General features: G+C 39.0%; 2 protein-coding genes across 2 annotated transcripts; both read right to left on the bottom strand.

The window, feature by feature from the left end:
* Positions 1-232: 232 nt before the first annotated feature.
* On the bottom strand, positions 233-20615 carry KIAA0408 (KIAA0408 ortholog). Its single transcript, XM_010019944.1, has 7 exons — positions 19712-20615; positions 13134-13240; positions 8567-8765; positions 5583-5924; positions 5159-5238; positions 2809-4180; positions 233-888 (listed from the first exon to the last, which is right to left on the bottom strand). Exons 3-7 carry the CDS (start codon positions 8699-8701, stop codon positions 715-717), a joined length of 2103 nt encoding a protein of 700 aa, XP_010018246.1. The 5' UTR covers positions 8702-8765; positions 13134-13240; positions 19712-20615; the 3' UTR covers positions 233-714.
* On the bottom strand, positions 18277-22497 carry LOC104401495 (protein SOGA3-like; the record flags this gene model as incomplete). The annotated part of the gene is made up of 4 exons (XM_010019945.1): positions 18277-18308; positions 19712-19871; positions 20422-20436; positions 21331-22497. Coding segments are annotated over 4 exons (1374 nt in total), but the record flags the coding sequence as incomplete, so codon positions are not given.
* Between the last annotated feature and the right edge of the window lie 566 nt (positions 22498-23063).

Here is a 23063-nt window from a genome sequence, read left to right as displayed (position 1 = left end):
TAGGAAACCGAAGGAGGATGCCATGAAGCATGACTACTGACAGATCAGTCTAGCTAGTCTGCTTCAGATACATATTGTGCAAGGCATTATCGCTGCAATCAATCACCAAAATGCATGTTTAGGTTTTGTACATTAAATACTACACCTGTGAACCTATGTAAAAGATATACAAAATATAAATGTCATCAGGACTGTATATTTCAAACTTTTTAAAATAAACACAAAGTATATATATGTAGGCATATAGGTTGTAATTTCAATGTCAACACTAGCACAGTTTGTCTCTTCTAAATACAGACCTGTATACTTCCTAGTCCAACACATGCACCTACAAACACATGATCATGCATACAGCTTTACGTTCTGCTGTTTGCAGAAGAGTCAGAATATACATCACTATACATTGTTTCAACTCAAAACTGATAGACAAATTAAGGAAGATGCTATTTAAAAGAAATTCCTTGTGAGCTATTACCAAAAAAAAAAAAAAAAGAAAAAAACAAGAAAAAAACAGGGTTATAGTTATTTTGTCTCAATAAAAACACTGAAGACCATGGTGATGATGATCTAAGATTCAAAACGCTTTGTCCGGCATGTGGTGGGGGTCACTCTTGGACAAGATACAAAGTGTAGAGCTGGTTGCTATAACACATACCGAACACAGTTACAATGAGGCACAGAGCTTTCACAACACCATCCAGCCCAGCTCCGTGTTCAGACTACTGAGGTCTCTGACCGAAAGGAGATAGAGCAGTTATATGCCGTTCTTCTCACAGCAGGTGGTGCTGATGGTGATCTGGATGCCCATCTGGAAGGTAAGCGTCGATTTGCTGGCCGAGCAGGCCGGGAGAAACCCTTCCCGCTTGAACACTTAGCTGGCACAGAGATCTAGAACACAAAGGAAATTCCTTGCTTTAACAAGTTACAGCTTTTGTGGAATGAAGCAGGAATGTAGGAAGACATTTGGGGTGACCTCAGAACAGGTGGCCTGAAGCTATTAAAAGGAGCACAGTAATGTGCAGAATGCAAAAGAATAGCTATTTCTATGTATAGGGATTCTCACATTGGCTGCGGTTTAAAATGTATGGAGACAAGTGTCAGACACAAGGAAAGGTATAAAATGTTAACGCAAGCCAAAACTGACATTCACTTCTCATTTTTTTACTTTTTTTTAAAGTTTTTTGTCAATAAACACTGTACACTGTTCTAAATGTAGAAGTAAGAATACCATCTTACATTACCAGAGTATGTTCTACATCCTTTTCAGGTATTTTTTGACAATTGCCATTTCAGCAGTCACATCTTGGTAAGAATTCTGTTTCCACTAGTAAAATATGAAGCTATTTACACTTGGTAACTAATTCATAATGGTTAAGTATTAATGCAGTGTCATGCCTACATGCAGAGCCCTATATACACAGGAAAACCAACAGCTTTTGATCACAGCTATAGTGATGCAAATAAATAGGAAATAATGAAAATAAACCAAATGCCTCATGCTGTGTGCAGTTCTTTGTATCTTTGTGACATGAATGCTGCTTGACCTAAAATGGTATCCCCTAATCAGGCAATATTCTACACTTAGTTTATACAGATAGAAATGACAACATAAACTGTGAGCCTATACAGAATAAAATCCAATTGGTTCAGTAAAGTTATTCTAGGCTTATAATAATGTAAACTCAGTCACTATGTAGTCATTATTTCTTCCCTACATTTCGTTGATGAAAATTTGTTTTCCTATCAGAAGTACATTGGATAAAAAAGAGAAGCTTCATGGTTTTTTTCTTTCTGTGCTGTAGCAAAGATCTGCTAAGCAAGATGTTGCATCACTGCAAGGCTGTCAGAAAGACATGCAAAAGAAAATCTGCATGGTAAGATTCTCAGCTGTTTAAAATCCACATAGCTCCACGGAAGTCTGTGAATTTGTGACAGTTTAAAGCATACCAGCTGACAGTCTGAACCCACATAGGTTTCTCAGCTCAAAACACATTTGGTTTCTCTTTTCTGAGATGCTAAGGGACACATCTCTGTGTTTATTGCCCAAGGAGCATTTCAGGCAAAATTACTTTTCTTTCTTTGCAGCCTTTTACAGAATCTGCAACTTAAAATGTATTTTCAGAATCATCTGTTTCTCTTTTCATTAAGAGAGAATGTTGGCAAAGGCAATATTTCTAAACTTTTGCTAGTAAAATTCAGCCAAATAGAAATTAATTAGTCATGCCATACTCTCCTGTTTCTGTGAGCCTGTGCCTGGATATATAGGAGAAGCCTGGAACTGAGACTAAGAAAGAGGTAATTTTATTACTAGAAACTTTATGGAACTACAGTAGCCTTTTTCATAGGCAGTTTCAAGGAAATCCTGAACCAAGAAGCACCCTGGAGGCTGAAGAATGCTATCTAAGCCATCCAGGATTTTGATATGGCCAAGTGTGCTTAAGTTTTTTGGGAAGGCTTATGAAATAACTCGTCAGCTAAAGGAAGGAGGGAGGGAGTTAAAACCTGACTGCGGTTCTCGCTAGTTCAATCCTGAAATAACTGCATTGCAGTTAAAGTCTTGCTTTACACAACAGCAGCAGAGATCAGAATCTGGCACACATCTTCACTGATCATTCTTACTTTTATGCTTCTGCCCTCCCACAATTCTATTATCTTCAGAGGAAGTACTCCTGATTCACCCAGATCCTGGCCTAAAGTGTCCGTTTTTACATAATTATTTACAATATCTTGTTATCCTGCCTCATTTTAGAATCTGAAGCTTGGTATGAAACTGAACTATTTTGTTCTTGCCATTTTTGTGAACCTTACCTCTCGTAACTTCTGCCTCTCTTTTCCTTGCTTGACTTGCTGCCCAATATGCCTGGCTGAATTCCTCGGAAATTCTTGCTTTCCTTGCTCAATCTGGAGCATTTCTAAATACTGACTCAACGTCTCACAATCCCCATCGGTGAATTCAGAATTTGCCCGTGTCCACTGCTCTTTGCAGCATTTTGCACTACACAGAGAAGTTGCTGTGGATTTTTCATAGTTTTTCAAAAGCTTCTCAACAACACCATAGTTCGACCTTGAGTCAGCTGACCGCGGGCGACCGGATAAATTACTTGGTCTCCAGTCATGCTCGTGAAGCATGTGCCTATAACCACTAGTATTTGGAAGTCCATTTATTTGCTTTTGTTGCCCTGCCACTCTGACAGCTTTGCTAGGGTTGTCAGTCTCTTGCTCTTTTGCTGAAAAGAATTTGGGATTTGAAACACAAGATGTATTTAGAGTTTCTGTCCTGCTAATAGCAGAGTCACACAGTGGGCTGCAGGGTTTGTGATCTTCTGATGCTGTTTGAGGCACCTGGTTTGCTTGCAAAGCATTGTTATGTTTATCCGTGTGAAATACAGTCCGGTTAAACTCATCAATCTTTGCTGCTAAAGTTTCATTTCTTTGGGTCTTTCCCGAAGTATACCTAGAGTCTTCCAAAACATCATTGTGCAGGGTAGCAGAGGCATAAAAGCCATTACTGTAATAAGGGCTGCTGTGAGACCTGGGATTCTGTTTCTGGTGCATCTTGTTGCTATGGGCCATATTTCCATCTGAACAACTCTTTTGGGCTGACAGTGGGGAAGATTCACTTCTATTGTCTTTTCCAAGTTTGCCCACATCATATGCCCATGTGTTGTGGCAGAAACTTGGAGCGTTGCACTCATTTTTGGCTACATGTATTGCAGCAGTTGCCATCACAGGACCTTTCACAGCCTGCCCTTCATTTGCAAAGGCTGCTGCAGTTTCATTCTGGTTTATAGGTGAAGGATTCATCAGTTTCCCTCCACTCCTACAGTCCTGAGCCTTGCAATTGCTTTTGATGCCTGTATCTCTTATTGGAGCTTCAAAAAGCTGTAAAACTGCAGAAAGTGAGTTTGTTAGGTGCCGAGAAGTACTTCGTGGAGGAACTGGTGGAGCTTCTTTCTTTTGCCAAGATATGAAGTCTGTTCCTCTGTCACCAGTAAGAACACCATAAGACATGTCCTTCAAAGCCTTGGTGGAGCTCATCAGATTCTTCCTGTTATTATGTTCTTCTGTTTCAAAAGCAACTGAAGTCTGTGATTCATTGCTGGACACATGGTTCATCTCAGGCAGAATAACTGTGCTTTGGGTTTCCTCAAATTCCCCCAGGAGAGGAAGTGACTTCATTCTGGAATAAAAGGAGAGGTGTTTTAGGGATGAGCAATAAAGTTATCCTCCCAGGGAACCACAGCATAGATTCATTCTCCCTGTGAGCAAGTGGTTTAACACTGGCTACTTAAAAAGATCTGGGAGCAGTTTTACTGCAGCTGATACACCCAGCATCATATTTGAAACACACATGAAAAATTTAAAGAAAGCTCAACAAAAGGAATCTTGTATTCCTTTCTCTTACCATCAAAATTCTTTTTCTGAATCTTTATAGGTGATTGCTTGTTTTCTTACCTATCCTACAGTAAGAACAGTGGGATCTTGTGAGTTCTATAATTCCATTGAGAGTCTATCTGACTATGAACTGAATGAAGGAAGCCCTGGAACAAAGTGTATCCATAGGTTTCCTAACATTACACATGAGAGTACAAATGTGTCTTTCGAGATCTGTTCAAAAAACACCTTTCTTAGCCAGGATTTAGAAATTATGCATCAGCTATGAATCTATTAGCTTTAAAGATACAAACACTAACCCAGCTACAATAATAAAATAGTGACAGCCAGCCAACTGGTTGCATGGCAGGAGGTGAGGGTGTAAGAAGTCCCTCTGCTCTTTGGGAACATCTGAGAAGAGCTTGGCATGATGCAGTATCGTATAGAACTGCACGGAAATGGGACCAGGGCAGACAGAAGTCTCTCTTCACTTTCCCAATCCTCTACATAGCCATTAGAAACAAGTACAATTTAATCTTGTATAAATACTCATTTAATTTTGTAGGTTCTACAGATACACTCCACTTTGCTAGTAAAACATGCCCTTGTATCCTATCTCAGTATATTTCATTTGAATGTTTTATACTAAGTGCTGAAACACTAGGATGATAGGAACTGCCCAACTCCTAGTAAATTCAACAGCAACTACTCCTTCGAAGTGAACAGAAGCACAGACTCATTATTTGTTTTCTTCCTCTAATACAGAGTCCAAGTATGTTTGTACCTTCTGTGGTTGGACTTCTTTCGAATTTCCTCTTGATAGCTGCATAATTCTTCACTGACTCTGGCAAGTTCTTTGAGAGCCTTTGTGAATATAAAAACAGTCCTTTAATATAAGCCTTTAAAATGGTATCTCCAGCATTATTTTGAAACTTGTGATCACTTGCATTTAAGACTCACAGCAGAGGAAAGGATACAAAAAGAAATGCAAAAATGCCCCCAGGTCATAAATGGAGGTAAAAAGCATGCTGTTAACACATTTAAACAGTGAGAAACACACATCAATAGCAAAACAAGGAGAAAGTAGAGACAGTGCCTTGGTGGAAAACTAAAATTAGGGAGATCAGTTCTTTAGGCTACCCTGGCAGGCCAAATCCTGCAGTATTCTCCTCACCCTCGTAACCAAGACACGCCCATACTTTACTTACAACATTGAGATCACCAATGTAATTCTTGGCATTTTTCTTGGAAGTTTTGATGCTGAAGCTGTCTTCAGGTTCATGGCAGTTCTCAAAGGCCAGATTGTTCACTAACAGAGCATTGTTTCCATTCTTGGCTCTGGTTTCTTTACATTCGTGTCCTGTTTTACTGAGCAAACTTCCTTTTTCCATCCTGTCATTTGCAACATTGTGTTGATAGTTCAGCTCCACTGTGTCACTCTCTTCCAAAGTAGGGGAATGCAAGGACAGCTGCAGCATCTTGCTCTGAATGGCCTTATTATCATGGACGTTCATATTGCTCTCCCTTCTAAGTTTTACCTCCTGGTAAAGCTGAAAAAGCAATAGAACCTTCTATTAAATCATGGTACTGTGATGAACTTCATGGTAAAAGAACATATTCATATTCTGTTTTGAATGGTGCTTCACTCAGTAGAATAATACCAAGTAGAAAGATTTGTACATGTGTTAGTAGAATTTGTTTCTATGATTCTATGTACATGTGTTAGTAGAAATTGTTTCTATGATTCTGTAACAGTGCACTGTGTGGTGAACACATCCCTGATCTGATGGATGGGGAATGTGAGGGAATGTGAAGGAGAGAAAGGGCTCTGGCTATGTTACCACCTGTAAAATTATGTTAATTCAAGGAGGGGAAGTGAATTCTTATCACACACAGTGTCATCTGCACTAAAGCAGACTCTTCTGGTTCTCAGGCAAGTGGAATTCTTCCCTATTACTCAAGATATAAATCAGTACAACAGAATAGTATTATCTGGCAATGTGCTATCACCTTCTTATCTTCTTTCATGCTATCTGCTGAGATGCAGTGGCTTCATCAGTAAATGAAAAGGTGTTAATTCTTGTCACCCAGCGATTTCAAACTAGGGAACTGTGATAAATTATAAATTAGAAAAAATAGCAACATCATAAAAACCTCTTCTGCTTACAGTATCATTTCTAGTGCCAAGAATCCAACGGCTCTTTATAAACATTCATTCTTAACTTGCTTTTGTGAGGAAAGCACAGAGCAGGCACCTCTGAAGAGCCATCTGCCTGCTCTCTTGCAGTGCACAAGGCCATCACAACAGCTTTTGGAAAGATGGTGAAGAATAACAACAGGAAGAACATGTGGCCATTTCATGAGTAGTGCTGTGGTTTAGAAGTATTCTCACGTTCAGAGCCTTGACACTTGACCTCATCCTGGGCTTTCAGATTTCAGTCCCAAGCCCAGCTGCTCCTAGAACCTGAGGGCTGAATTTTGTCATTTCCAAGGAATGAAGGCTTCATACAGACTCAGCATAGCAGTAAGAAGGAAGGATATCACCTCATAACTCAACAGTATCATCTCTTATACCACCTAAGTCTTCCTGGAGTAATCCAGGAATAAATGAGATTTTGGTGGACTAGATAAAATTACCAAATAAAAACACAAGCTGATAAGGTAGCACAAGTTTTACTGAGGAAATCCATCTACAGATGATGGCATTTAAAAGGTATTTCCCCTTTTCTCCAGCCATGTGGCTTTTGGTGAAGAAATGTCAGGCAACTAAAATCAAGGGCAGCTATAGCCACAATTTAGGAGGTGACCTTAAGACACCAATAACCTTGAGGTATCATCTGCAGTTTTGTCTGGTCCTGTAGCACCCAGTGATTTGCTTCATTCTCTTCCCCTTAGCCCCCTTCCTTTCTTTATCTCCTTTTCTGTCTCTGCCACGCTTTCCTAATCCATATACTAATACAGAATGTTGAAAAAACATGGTCTTTGCTGCCATTGTCAGTACTGCTAATAGCCAAAATACCTTTCCACAACACATTACTGTCATTCCACAACACCTCATATACCTAACCAACTGAAATTCAACTACACATGCAGATCACATCACTAGCTTTTGAAGCACTCTCACCTCAACAGCAAAATTAGGTAAGACTGCATAGAAATGTCCTAACACAAAAGGTAAAATATGGCAAAGACTATCATACCAAAGTCTGCAAGATTTGCAGGTAAAATATAAGAGAGCTGATATTACGGAGTTTACGCTGCAGGCTGGTTTAATGGGCAGAGCATGGCTGCAATGCTCTGTTAATTTTCCTTCTCACACTTTCATGTGAGCAATCTCTGCCATACATTCCTGTGTTGCTCAGCCACAGGATGGTGCTGGCAGAGAGCAAGCAAAACTACTTCGTGTGTATATTAGAATGAAAAATGTGGAAAGCTCAGTGGTGAAAAAACTTGCTTCTCTATGTTGCCAAGGCAGATTGAATTTATGCATTACAGAGTGCCAGAGGGTTCTGCCACAGGGACAACTTGGGAATAAAAAAGTAATAAATAATTACCTTAACTATATCTGGAAGGAGATGCATTACACATGGCAGGGATTGAGTGTTTGTTAGTATGTGTAAGCACAAATGGTCTGAGGACTTCCCTGCTATTTACTGTAGCTGTTTTCTCTAATGAAAGCTGTTTATAAATGGAGCAGGTTCTAGCCAGAATGATTCTGCATCATATGCATTTAATGTATGACCTTCTTTTTAATATTACCATTTACCCCAGCAGACCTGTGATATCTAATCCATTTTTGCCAGAGAATTATGACACCTAGAGTTTTTGCTACTAAATATGCATTTTCCTGAACACCATATATGCAGTTCTTCAGCATATACTTGAAAAAAAGCATGTATGATATGAGCAGCATGGCTCATACCCAGAGAACTGGCAGTAGTATATACAGCCAACAATATCATAGCAGACTACACACAAAGCGACATTTAACCTCCTGCTTCGTATTCATGAGTATTAAATGAGCAATTGCAAATACTGCTTAACACCCAGCTTTGCATCTTACCATCAGCTATTAGAAAGTTCCAGTGACAAATAACAAATAGGATATAAAAAATAAAATAAAATTGAAGCATCCCTCAACCACTTCATCCCAAGTGAAAATGTTAGTGTTCAGAGTTTTGTTTTAAAGTACCTCTTCTATTTTCTTCTGCATAACCTTCCATTGACATTCCCATTCTTTCCTTTCATTGTCAAATTTCTCCAGCAATTCCATCTTCTCTTTATTCCAGTTCCTCTCAGTATTCTCCAGTTGTTTACTCAGGTCCATGGCTACAGTCTTTTTAACAGCAAGAAGATAGCTCTGCTTTTTCTCTTTCTTCCCTGAATGTTTCCTGGAAGTTTATCAGAATAAACCTTACTTGTGTTTGATTCTAACTTTCAGGGAAAAAAACAATCAAGCAAACCTCCCAAATTGTTAACTGAAATATGCTTGTAGGAGACAGCATAACACAATCGCATGATATATATCTGGAGCATGACTGGAATATGGACAAACCAAGTGTTACAGAACACAAACACAAGGGCAGAAGGGCCCAATCTGGAACGGCAAGGAGGAACACACATCCAGTACCACAGAATTCAGGAATATCTGCTACACTGAGCTCTGTATGGTAGCCACTTTGCCATTACTCTTCACTATAAACCTGTTTTCAGTGAAATTCAAGTCTGCATGATAATGACTGGCACTTCAGGACCTCGGGATCCTGCAACATCTGCCCTTGAGGGTGAAGGCTATTTTTACGTTTGTTCAAGAGACAACTGCAAGTGTAAAGGGATCATGTTTGGCCATGCACCCCTTTCACACATGCATGTAGCACGACAAAGACTGTGACATTCTTTTGGCAGTTGAAGGCTGTAAACTTGATACATGCAGAAAATTCTTGTGGCTATATGAAAGTTTTAGAATACATGCAGGAAAACAGGACAGGAAAGCTAATAACAGGTAATAAACACGTACAGTAGAAAGCATCATTCTACTACATAAAAGATTATAGGTCGTTATAGGAAGTTCATATATTTTGGATTTACAAATCTAAGTCTAAAAGTGTTAGTTCTAAGACCATCACAGGGAAAACTAGAAACTATTCTCAAGTCTAGTTCAAAACCTTGCTCAGAATATTTAACTAACTAGCCCTTCTCCTTCAGAAGTCTTTAGTATCTTAGTACCTGTGGCTGAAAAATTACCAATTGAACCACTAAATATGTATATTTTAAGTGAAATATTTTGGATCTGCTCATCTGACTTTGAAGCAAAACAGTTACAGATTTTATATATCTGGTGTTCCTCTTGCTTTCTTAGGCTTTACAACAAGAACTCCACTACCATCAGCACATTTACTATGCCAGCAAGGCCAAAACAACACTCATTCATTCACGGTACAATGATCAGTACACACATATACACACACAATATGGTACAATGGCCAGTACACACATATTGGTACTTGAGTTCTTTAACTTTGGCTCTCAAAGCCAGCTGTTGTGTTACTTAGGTGGACATGGAATCCAGTTCTAGTCACAAAATGCCTCTGCAGTGCTTTGGTCTCCTGCCAGAAACCAAGTGTATGGACAAGCAGATGAATTATCAGAGAATTAACTAGAAGTAAACCTAGTTTACCTTCCTGGAATTTGTTAATTTCCCTGACTGATGGTCAGCGATTGCCAACCCACAGGAACTGTCCATTTTATCATTCATATTTTATTTGCTATAGTAAAAATTAGTTCTTGAGCTTCATGCAAAGTTCTTCCCCATCCTGTATTTTATTAGACAAGTCTTGTTGGTTCAGCTGTGGCTACTGTGTAATCTGCTTACCAGTGTTTGCATTATTTAAGCTGACTGGGAAGCTAATGACAAACTTGGAGTCAGCTTCTCTCACGAACAAGTAAGCAGAAGAGCTCAGCTAAAGCCCAATGGGTTACTTAGATCTTTGGGTCATAAGAAGTCCTGCTAAAGGATCTCTCAACTGACAACCATCATGGGCCCAGTCCTAATTCAGGGTTTGAAAAACTGGTTTCCCCAGGCAATTTTGGATGGAGGACTTAGAGAACAAGCTGACTATTCTTCCAACATCTTCGTCAGCCTATTTCACAATGGTGATAACCATGTCACAACATAACATAGTACTGGAGCTTACTCTTTCAAAATCTGACTCACACCTGCCTTAGAGCTCTGAAATGGCAACCTGTCCCTCAACTATCTACAAACCCTTCTTCCACCTTTCTAAAAACATACAGGACAGCTTTATAAAAACATAACCACCCTCAAAACTAAGAGCAGCATTCCCATCACAAAAGAAGTTAAGCACTGGTTTACTCATGGCTTCTTAGGGACGCAGCCAGGCTACAAAGACTGCACCTCTCCAGGCCACCATTTCACCTTTGTGCCAGACTTTCATAAACTGTTGATGAAAAACACTGCACTTGAGACCTGTACAATATAACCACCTATTGCTAATGAACTTTTAAACAATTTCAATACTTTCTGGTTTTTTAGGTTGTAATTTTTAATGCAATCATTTGCCTTTTTTTTCCTGCATTTACATCTCTACAACCTTTCAAGGCATCTCTGAGAAATAAACAAAAGTCAACTCTCTGCTGCACTAGAATCCTTCAAATGTGTGTCAGAAAGAAACAAAACACTTGTAAATGCTGTAAAGTCATGAATAAGACAGGCAGACAGAGTCTGTAAACAACTTTCACAAATTCTGATTTTGTTAGTGCACTATTAGTAATAATGACCATGCTTCAATATGCAACATATTACTAGAAAGAAAGTCAATACTATATAGCATATTTTTTACACATATAAGAATATATATATAATATGCATTCCTTTGAGGCATGCATATAGCATTGAAAAGACCCCTGGTGGTTTCTTAGTGCTGGGAACTACTATTGCCATGTTTACATTCATCTTAACAATTTCCAAGTTGTTTCGTATGGGACTCTGATTATAAAAAACAGATTGGAGACTATCAGAATGAAATCAAGTCTTGGAAGAGGTTAGTTGCAGAAATTACAGATAGTCACTTGTAGCTGTAAGATCCACAGAAAGCTTGTATTGCTTCTTAGGCTTCTCCAACTTCCTCTTGACATAAATTCTGAGAAGAAAACTCATGTTTATTGATGTTAGCAGCTTGATGGATGACTACACAATTTTGCTGCTATTGTACAGTGGATAAATTCCTCAGAGAGTTTTAGCTCCTATTTCTATTACTTTTTTCTCCTTTTTTTCTTTGGTGTTCTTTTGGTTTGTTTGGGTTTTTTTGTTCGTTTGTTTTGGGGATTTTGGGGGTTTTGTGTTTTTTTGTTGTTGTTGTTGTTGGTTTTGTTTTCTTTTTGGTTTTTTTTGGTTTAGATTTTATTTTGGAGGGTGGGAGGGAGGATTTTTGCTTGGTTTTTTTCCTACTAGCAATAAAATCCAATTTGTCGTTCTGGTAGTATACCCTCTGCCTGCATAGTGCACCAAGATGTCCCCATGGGTATTTCACATGGCTTAAGCAACCCAAACAGATGTAAAATGCCACATATAATTTGCTGTGTAGATCAGAACAGCACTGTGCTCTTGCAGTATTGGCACTTTCTGCATGTCCTAGACAAGGTCAGAAGCTCATTACAGCAATCAGGTTCAAGCAAATAATCAATTTTGTCTACATCAGCTGCATTTTCCCTCAACTTTTCCTTTAGCTCTTCCTCCTGTCAAGCAAAACATGTTCTAAGCAACTATTTGAGGTTAATGTTATTATTCCCCATGTCCTTCCCATGCCCTTTCTATGCACATATTAAAAATGTAAAATAGTTTGCAACCAACCTCTATTAACTTCTGAAAATAATCTGCAGCGACATGAGCTGAGATGTTATTTTTCAACAGAGATTAATTAGATTGGATGTGTACAACTATTCAGATACACAAATCTTCCCTTGATTTTACAGGGGAAAAAAGCTATTAAATTATAGGTCTAATAACAAGCTGTGCTTTAGATTATTAAGGAAATCATACATTTAAGTATTTGTTCAATTATAAAAGTGTGCCATGTGCCACAATACTGTGGACTTTATACATAAAAAGAAACTTGAATACAAGAGTGAAAGAGAGAGAAAAGGAAAAGGAGAAAGAAAGAGAGAAAGAAACAAAGAGGGAAAGCGAGAGAAAGAGAGAGAAAGAAAGAAAGAAGGAGAGAAAGAATGAGAGAATAAGAGAAAGAAAAGAAAAAAGAGAAGAAAAAAGAAAAGAAAAGAAAAGAAAAGAAAAGAAAAGAAAAGAAAAGAAAAGAAAAGAAAAGAAAAGAAAAGAAAAGAAAAGAGAAAAGAAAAGAAAAGAAAAGAAAAGAAAAGAAAAGAAAAGAAAAGAAAAGAAAAGAAAAGAAAAGAAAAGAAAAGAAAAGAAAAGAAAAGAAAAGGAGGGAGGAAGGGAAGAAAGAGAAAGAGAGAATGAAAGAGAAAGAAAGATAGATCTGAGTGCTCACAATGTTACCTGTCATCCCTGTTCTGCTGATGTCTGTGTCTGCTCTGAAGAAACTACTCTACTAATAAAGAGTCTTTCTCTAAGAATAAAGACCATATATAACATACGTGAGTACCACATTACATATAAATAACATTAGAGAGATGTTTAAATAACTGTTTGCCACATGAATAATTTGCTTTCTTTTTAATCTTAGCTGTTGAAACCACTGATTTAAAATAAACTGTAACCATACCTTTCATGGAATATGAAATCCCTTAGAAGTCTTTCAGTCCATTTCTAAACAGCAGTGAAAGCAATGAAATGCATAGCTAGCTGGGATCCAGTTCTGCGAATCTTGATCTTTAAAAGAAATAAGAAAGCTGAGCAAGACACAACCTTCCAACTGGGGCAGCATTTGCAACTCTCTTTGAATAAGTCCGCAACTTTTGCAAACTGAAAAACAGTTCCGTTCAGCATCATCTCAGCAGCTGGCTTCCACGTGACGTCAGTGCATGGAGGATGGTTTTAAAGCCATCTCTTCCAACCCCCAGCTCTGTAACTTAATATCTGCTCATATTTTGTGTAAACAACTCCAAGTCCAGGACATTTTTGGGTTTTATAGCGCAGTCCAGTCTTTAAAGCCTGCCAAAGCAGCCAGTGTTAGTATTAAAGCTGTGACAATAGGCAATTTCAGGTTTCTTTTATTAGCATCCATGTTGTAAAGGAAGATTCCTTCCTGCCTTCCAGACCTGGTTTTCAGGGTTATATTTTTTAATATGATCATTTTGAGCTTTGCAACTTGATCCTCAAAAACTGCTCTGTAAAGGGAGTTTGTTTAAAGCAGCAATTTTGTTGGTTAACAGCTAAATTAAAGAGCTAAAAGCAAGCCACTCCCCTAAAATCTTTTTATGTATTCTAAATATGCTATCATTTATAAAGTGCAGAATTATTGAGCATTGTATAATCCTACTGTCTTGCATTCTGGGAACAGTGAAAATGGTTTCTTTGGGATATACCCAAATATTCCTGCTACTTTATAAGGTTTCTGCATCAGATTCTTTAGTCTGTTAAGATACTTTGTGTCAGCAAAGCAAAGCAAAGTGCTTGAAATTGGATAGAGAATCTCCCTTGCACAGGGAAACTCGTCCCTGGCATAAGGCTAGCAAGGAAGGTCCAAAACCACATCAGTATGGATTTAAAGCACTAGTAGCGCCCAATTTAAGTGTGGGCATGGGAAGAGGAAAGGGAGCATATATGATAGAATAGATCCAGCAAGTAAAGCCCATGGGAGACCCTGAAGCCAGTGTAGCAAAATTTAGCTGCTCTCCCTGCTGAGCGGTGGGCATGAAGAGATCAGCTTGCTCCTTGCATCTCTGCCCACCACAGTAACTCTCCTGTTGTGCTACTTGTTAAATTGCTTTCATGTGGCATGCCAAGAGAGACCCCCAGACAGCAGCTTCACACATATCACTGTCCTGCTGGATACCTGTGCTTGGACGGAGCTGTGCACAGTGATTGAGACCACTATAGTCAGAAAACTCACATTTCAGGGAACGTTTTGTCCCCACATGTACCTGAAGAAGGGCCACAAAGTACTTGACTCCTGCAGCATAAAATTCTGGTTAAATTCTGCTACCAGATGGGTGTCTTTGAAAGCACTAAGCAGGAGTGAGGTATATTTTTGTAGGCAGAGCAGCCAATGACAAGAGGATCAGTGAGATGAAAGACACAATATGAGGATTCACACATCCTTTGCCTAGTCATCACTCTTCTCTTTGGAACAATAAGGTTTTATCTGTGATAAAATCCATGCACTGCATAAAGATTTTAGCTCTGGGTACATTCTATAGTAAATACCAAAGCAGGTTTCAGGGAAAACACATTTTTTCTCCTTATATGGTCTAGCTATAAGTCTCAGAGAATACATTACTGGGGTGCTTATTCTGCTCCCATGTAATATAAATAATGGGACTTGGGCTATTTGTGAAAATTTCAAAGGTGATCTAAAAATTGAACAAAGATGCCCAAGTACGAGACTAAATGTTCCTGGAGAAAATCCCCAGCCTATAAACTCTGAGAATTTCAAAATAGAGCAACAATGTGACTTTCTTTTGGGAGGTTACATCCCAACATGACAGCAGACATGGCTGGGAGCGAAGCCTGAGTGCCTGGAAGCAGAACTGAGCCCGCAGCTGGAGGCTGGGTGCCACACTGCTGCCTCCTCCCCAAAGCCAGCACAGCTGCACCACTGCAAATGAAGACAGACTCTGAAAGATGTGTTTCTTTACTCTTATCTTTTAGAATAGGCTATTATTGTTGTGCCTTTAATATTGCTAACTCAGTGCCCCTCCTCGTCTTGTCATGTGAACTTTCTGAAGTAAAACACAGTAAAATTAAACAAAACAAAATACACTAAACCCCAGGCTTGAGTTTTCACTCAGGCAAAATCCTACATTTCTGTCAGTGTGAGAAATTAGAAATGTATGAGACTGAGGGGCTCATTATTAGGAGACAAGAACTGGATACCACTCATAGTTCAAAGGGCCTTTCCCCTAACATGGGAAAGGTAGGGAAAAGTTGCAACAAAATAAATAGGAAACAAGCTCTAAACCCCTGGACTTACTGCTACAGACACCCTTAAGTGTAGCAGTAGTGACTTTTTCTTTTGAGGAACAAAAGTTATTCAACAGAGACTGTCACCCTTCCAACAGTAGCAGACAAAGCAGCAAATGTGGCTTTCAGGCCTCTGGCTCAGGCAAAATAAGCAGGAAGACTACAGTAGGTCTATAATATACTACAGTATATTATATCTGAGACAGTGCTTCCACAGGCAAAGTGTACTTTGTCTACACCCGGTATCAGCTCTGCTTGTGTTAAAAGCCAACACCTCAACAAAAAATGTGCAAGGGCATTTTAAACAAGCCCTCTGCTAAATTCCTCTTCAGCATTCAAGACTCAAGACAAAGGAGCATGAGTCTCAGCATGGGCTATAATCTGATTCTGTACTCAGGGTAGTATGTATTCTGGTCAATAGTCTGTGCTCGAGATGGTTTTGCAGCATTTATGGTTATGCTGTACCAGCTTGGTTATGGCACAACCATTTTGCTATATCCATATAAGTTTGGTAACAAGAGGAAGAACAGTAAGAACAGTATTGCTGCCACTGTAATCAATCCAACTACAACATCAGATTCCTGAATGATGTCCACCTTGATAATCCTAGCAAATACATCTCAGGATTGGATATATAAATTGGGAAATGGGCAAAAGGGAATACAAATTCTGTCTCCTCTTACTATTGTGCACTTCCACAGTAATGTATAACACAGTAGAGCCAAAAAAGTGTTATGTCACTTCTCCAAGGTTACATTGGAAATCGGTGGCAGATACTTTAGATGTTCACTTTAAATAGAGCCACTGTAATTTTCCCCATAGGCAACTGCATGTGTAATGGCAAAAGTTGGGTTTGAATATCACTTCCCCTGGCATTAAATCAGAGACAGAAATGTAAGCCAATAGGAATTACGTCCCTGATACTGATGCCTTCAGAAGTCTCCTACTCACCTATCAAATTCTAGGGTGATTAAGGGGAAGGGCATTTAATATCCTAAAGCTCTGCTTGTTTTTGTAAACAAATCCCAAAGTTCATGTGCAGTTCATCTCTTTTTATAACACGTATGTAGACAGCCATGGTTTTGGCAATTTTCTATTTTCCGACTGCCAGGCGTATTTCTGCACTATAGCACCTGCTCCCTTCTAGTTTTGATTCTGAAGCACTGGTGACATGTGTCAGCAGACACTTATTCTATCTCTAACTGGAGCTTCAGGCATGGATATTTTTGGTTGAAAGAAATATCTCTGATCTTGGAGAAGATGAACATTCTAGTATCATGGGAATTTTTCAGTAACAGCAAAGAAAATATTTGTAGAGGTATTTTGTCAGGGCATCCAGAGCCAGCTCTAAATAGGAAACAAACTTACCTTGTTGCATTAAAGGAAAAAAATGCATGCATTTTCTAAATTACATAAAAATTCATTGGAGTTACTGCTGATTTACACAAGTATAAAAATGTCAGAATTAGATCTACAGATACAAGATCTCTTCTTTCTGAAAGAACATGGAATGAATTCTCTGGGAACACGGGAAACTAATTTTTTCAGAGAAAGGTAAAGTTAAGGCAATCTTCGAGTTCAAATTCAATTTTTGCCAGAATATTAGTACTTTGCCAGCATATTCCAAAATGGGAACTGTGAATCTGCTATTAATATAACTGAGATTTGAACTGATGGGTAATCTGGCATAGCCAGCTTGTTGCCACTTAAAAGCAAAATCTTCCATTTTTCTTATCACTCTTCAGAATTACAAGCTATGCGGCAGACAGAATCTGGTGAATCAGCAGCATTCTGTCTGTCTCTGCCTTGCCCGACTCCCACACACTCCTGCCAGAGGATGTGGACATGTTCAGCTGCATCTACTCCCTCACCTGTGAGGTGGATTTTGTCCACCAGGCCAGTAACTGAGTGGGGACAATCTGCCTCTCTTCGCAAGTGTAATTTTGTGTTTCCTTGTGACGCCAAGTTACTGCAATTTAGCAAGACACAGAACACATTCCTTGGCTAGATGTTACCTTCTGCCTATGGACAGACATCCATACTGATTTTATTACTTTCTTAGCAGCTTTTAAAATAGTCAAAAATGGAGGGCTGTGAACTTCTTTGCAAAATCTGATGCGAAACAGATAAACAGCTCAAATCTCTCCCTTCAAGAAGAATGCAGAAGGACACGAAAACCACATCTCATTTCTCATTGAGATCTATCTGCACTGAGGTTTGCAGTGGTCCTCACTTTTCCCTTGTTCATCACAGATTCAAAGACTTTGGGGAGCTTCTAAAATGATTTTGTATGCTTTGGTATGCTTTAATTTCATATTGTAGACTTCACAAAAGCTCCCTAAATGTCCCATAACGTCTCAGCTTTGATTTGCTTTGTTTACCCAATAGAATTAGGATGAGGAAAGCTCCAGCTACATGCAAGAAAAGACACTGGGAGAAATCAATGGAGTTATAACTACCAGTCCTGTGCAGAGGTGATCATCTCCCCCTTTTGTCTCAAGAGGTTCATCATGATCTTTTCAGGTTTGTGAGAAAGAAGCAAATCTTTCCCAATTACTTACAAGACGTATTCAATATATTACTTCAGTGTATTAAGCTTTCCTACTACTTTACAGTAGTACTGTTACTGATACACTCAGTGTAAACCAAACCTTCATCATATACAAGGCTGAGAAAGGTATAAACAAGTGTGGGTTAAAATCTGAAAGCCCAGAACTTCAGAACAGACTGAAGTATGATTTTTTTCTCTTTTACGGGACTGAGCTAGTAGCATTTAAGAAAACCTAAATGATCTTCTCTTCCCTCAGGCAATACACTAAAACAAAAAAGAAACTCAAAAAGTGAGTTTCATTCTAAGACTCGATATGACAAGTTTAAGCCTCAAACTATTACACATTCAATGTCCAAATTGCAAATCCATTTATTAATACTGAATATTATGAGTTTACTATTTTTTTCTTTCTTATAAAATAAATTTTATTGCTCAATCTCTGCTTTCCTCTGAGGGGTTTCCCTTAAAAAGGTGTATCTTTTATTTCAGGTAGCAAAACACAACCTAGGCACAGAGATAATCTGCTCTTACTGGGGAATGAGTTAAATGAACAGAGTGCTAGCACAATAAATTAAAAGGAATTCTTATTGCCAGCTAGAAAAACAACTGCTTTATTTATTACCACTATTTATGACTAAATTTTTTATCACGGCATCTGCATAAAAAACCCACCAGTAATCCACTTACTTGTAAACGATCGCCTTTGGAGAATTCATATTTGTGAGACTCAGTGGTTTGGACTCATAGGTTGAATAAAACAGAAAGAAAACTGAGCTCCAGTGGGCATTTCAGATGAGGGTATCAAAGTGGGAGATCTACTGTTTGTAGAAACTACCTATGTCCAGTGTGGTAGAAAGATATGAATTGCCTACGCTCTCACTGCAGCCTCTCACAGGCAAGGCAGGAATACGCAGTGACCATTGATGCATACCTGTGTACACCAGCTTCCTTCACCTGTGGTCACCCCATACCAATGGCATGGTTAGACAGGGGTCACTCAGCAAGCCAAGAGTTACCACGTTCATTTAAAACCCATTCTGAAACTCGGACAGAGGATCCAGAGCCCTGAGAGCTACAGACTGGGAAATGTTATCTGACAAACTCGATTGCTAGTAAAAGATACCTGACATCACGCAAGGTGACTAGCCTCACTCTCTTCAGTTCAAGTCAGACTATGAGGTGGCCATTTTTCTAGAGCACAGAAAGAATGCAGTCAGCCTACATCTCTCAGCAGACTCCTCACCTACTCTGATACCTCCTCCTCGTGCATCTCATTCTCAGGACTCCAGCTCCTTGCCACATTTCCAGATATAGTGCTGTAATGCTAACCATTCAGATTTTGTGCCTTCCATGGTGTCTAATCCACATCATATAATACTGAAAAACATCATCACAATCATGCAAAATACATTCAAGCTGTGACGTACAATTGCATAATACATATAAAATCTGGTTTTACTATTCATATATGGCTAGAATACAAATTCTTTTTCTGGGAGTGGGAAGAAGAAAGGAACAGATTCTTCACACCCACTCTGCATATTTCTGGTTTGCTTCTGATTTGGTGCAAATTATGAATAATAAATTGGCCCCAGTCACTCAGGAATTTTTTACTAAAAAATGATAAAATCAGACAAAGGGAAAAATGCCATTTTCTCTTTGCTTACCTGGAACACCATGGTGAGAAGGTTTCCTATTCAAATGGGTGACTTTTTGGTATGGTTCTTGCAGGGGTTTTTTGGTTTGGTTTGGTTTTGGTAAACAAGTAGTCTTCAGTGTTTTTACAGCAGTGGCTATTACAGAAACTATGTCTCTTGCACGTCTTATCTTGGAGGATGGACAAAATAAACAAACTGAAAATAATACTACAATGAACAGTAAATGATGAATGGCTTACAGTACAAAAAACAGTGTAAAAAGGAAGACAAGTTTAAATATTGTTGTGTATGAAAGGGATGAAAATAATACAAGGATGAGAATAAGTAAAATGATAGGCTGGAACATCTGGGAAAGTAAATACAAAGACAAAGAGAACAGTCAATTAATGGAATAGCAAGTCCAAAGTTTCAACAAAATAAATAGTGAATCAGACTATGCTTGTGGAGGGACCAACTGCCAATCTCCCATTGACTTCAATAGGAGTTCTGCATGGCCTAGCCCTGACATGTCCAATTTAACTATTGATGTTGTTTGTTTAGAGATAATACTAATTAGTTTGCTTTAAATTTGTATAAGCCCATGCAGTACTCTGCCTTTAAGTTAATGGGAACTCTACAAGCTCAGAGCTATAGCTAGATCAAAAAGTGAGCATGCTAAATGTTGTTTCTGTTTGATTTCATGCAATACATGTATAGTAATTGATTAGCTTTAAACTCACTGCGTCTGTGACTTTCTGATACAAGGAAACAAAAGACTAATTAGTCAGCATAGGTATAAGAAATAATAGCTTTCAGCTTCACCTGTCAACTACTTTGACTGTAAACTAGCAGAACAGTACGAAGTAAATTAACAAAGTAAGAGACTTACAAAAACATGAGATAATACCATGAGCAATAACAGGATTTGTCAACTATAGGATTACATGCTAAGATAAGGGTAGGTAATTTTAATTTTTCCTGGCAAAAGACATTGAGTCAGCAGGGAAGTTCCTCCCCAAAACCTCTCTGGAACAATTCTGCATTAAAATGAACTGCAAAAAAGATGTTAGTCACTGCTGCATACAAGCAGTGACCCATAGGCCTTCAAAAGATATAATCAGTTACAGTAATTTCAATATTCACACTACTGTATGGCTCTGCGACTGTACAGATTTGCATGGTTTATTTTTCTCTATGGTTTGTCCTATTCTCTATAATTTTGGAAATTTAATGTTTCCTCTTGTTTAAAATTGATGAGATTTTCTTTCTATCCATTTAGCAGGAACCTAACCACTAAGAAAACAATCATGTTCATTTATGTGCCAAAAATGCTGTCTGCATTGCCTTTATTGGAGCACAACTCTGGCAAATGCACTTGCAAAGCCAGAAAGGAGTAAAATGTTCCACCTCCTAGAAAATAGTTCTTATGATTTCCAGGACACTACACTTACTCACTGTTCACAAACAGCCCCATTGGTAGAACAAGATTCCATTTGGCCAAATGAGGATTGAAATAATTTAAGTAGTGATTTTTTCTGTTGTCTAGAATAAAGAATTTTGATGTGCCATATCTCAAATTTGAGACTCAGTTCACTTGGCGGAGCCTTTTTACCTGTAGGCCTTAATAAGTAAAAGTCTACCTGACTCACTGACAAAGGTTCATCTGCACTTCGGTCGTCTGAAGACTTCGGAACTTCCAGTCTGTCGATGAAAGCCTGAAGCTCTTTCCTGAAGGCCTTCATCTGTGCATTGATCCGGTAAAGAAGCTCATGCTCACGTATTCTGCTGCCATCATCTTCCTCGTCCATCAGTCCAAAGAGGTCCCCATTAGCTACATAAATTCTTGCCTCCGTTATGATGGTGCTTGTGTCAGAAATCAAGCGATCTATTGTCTTGCCCAGCCGCTCAGCTTCAGAGCGAATGTCCTTCATCTGCTGCCTGTCAGTGAAGTTTTTTTGCCACCCAGATGCTGTCGGATAAAAAGACCTCGTGGGTGTCAGGCACCGAATGTTGCGTACCTCTTCAGAGTCACTTTCCCCACCAATGGGGCCTTCCCTTTTGCGGTGAGGGGGACGGGAATCATCATCACTCTCTTTTTTTCCTGCATCGCTTTCCGCATCACTGTCTCTGGGACTGCCACGGATCCCAAGGTGAGAGGCCAAGTCATAGCGTTGCATGTTGGACATTAAGACTCTGTTCTCATACTGGAGTTGCATGACTTTGCCACTCAGCTCGTTGATCTGCATTCGTGCAGCTTTTAGCTCCTCCTGTAATGCTTCTGTCTTGGCATTATCATGGTGCCTAGAGCTCTCATGGGCTCCAGACTTGTACTTGTATTTGTTCAGCTCAGCTGTTATGCGCTTGTTTTGTTCTTCCAAATCAGCCAAATTTCTCCTCAGCAATTCTGTTTCATCTTCTACTAGTTGCAAATGCTGTCGTAATTCTGACAGGGATTCACTCTGCTCTCCCAGGAGTGGGTTAGAGGTCCCTGAGAAATCATCTCCTCTTAAATCATCAAGCTCTGCTTTCAGTCCTCTATTTTCTACTTCTAGTTCAACTATTTTCCTCCCAAGAATGTTAGCTTCCTCCTCCACAAGTCTCAATCGAAGCTTAAGTTCAGCTTCTCTTGTGGTAGGTGGCCCACCTGCTTCACCTTTTGGCAAGGGACTGTCCAAATCCCCATAAAATGATCTGTATTTTTGCAGCTCATGTTCAAATCTGTCTTTTTCTTTATCAATTTTAGCCATTTTCTTCCTCATCAAGGCTGCTTCTTCTTTGACAAACTGTAGCTGGCATTTCAGGTCTTCATTGTCCTCCTTAGAAAAAAGAAAAAAGTAGTATTTGAAGAAACTTGATATAAAACAGGAGACCCCCAGTGGACAGTCTTAAATTACAAGATTAACAATCACAGGTACTTAGCTTGAGATACTAAGGGATTTTCCTGCAATCATTTTTTCACTGATCAATAAATTCAAGAGAATAAAATAAATACTCAAATTTAAAAGATGGGAAAAGACTATTTTACTTGTGACTACAGTTCACACAATGCCAGAAAATACAGGGTGGGGGATGTGGGGAAGGACAGGGTAGGCTTGTAAAAAATCCCCATATTTTTTAGGTTTGCAACACTATAATAGACTTCACATTGTTCAAACATCCTGAAGTCAGCACACAAATGGCCTATGACACTGTTTCACCAGTGCTCCCATTTACATATTCTGCACAAAAAATAGAGTTCATGAAAGCTGGAGGCTTCTGTTGCAGCACCAGTGGATAGATCATTTGCCACTGTGAGTAGCTCCAGAGAGAAGCATTCAACACTGAAGCAAGGGGAAACACAAGTGTGTAGACTTCTGGTGTCCTCAATGTAAGAAGGACATGG

Source organism: Nestor notabilis, unplaced genomic scaffold (genome assembly GCF_000696875.1).
Source record: "Nestor notabilis isolate BGI_N333 unplaced genomic scaffold, ASM69687v1 scaffold7888, whole genome shotgun sequence".
In the NCBI taxonomy this organism is placed as follows: Eukaryota; Metazoa; Chordata; class Aves; order Psittaciformes; family Psittacidae; genus Nestor; species Nestor notabilis.
The sequence above is the reverse complement of the archived record's forward strand: the minus strand, read 5'-3'. Positions and strand labels throughout refer to the sequence as shown.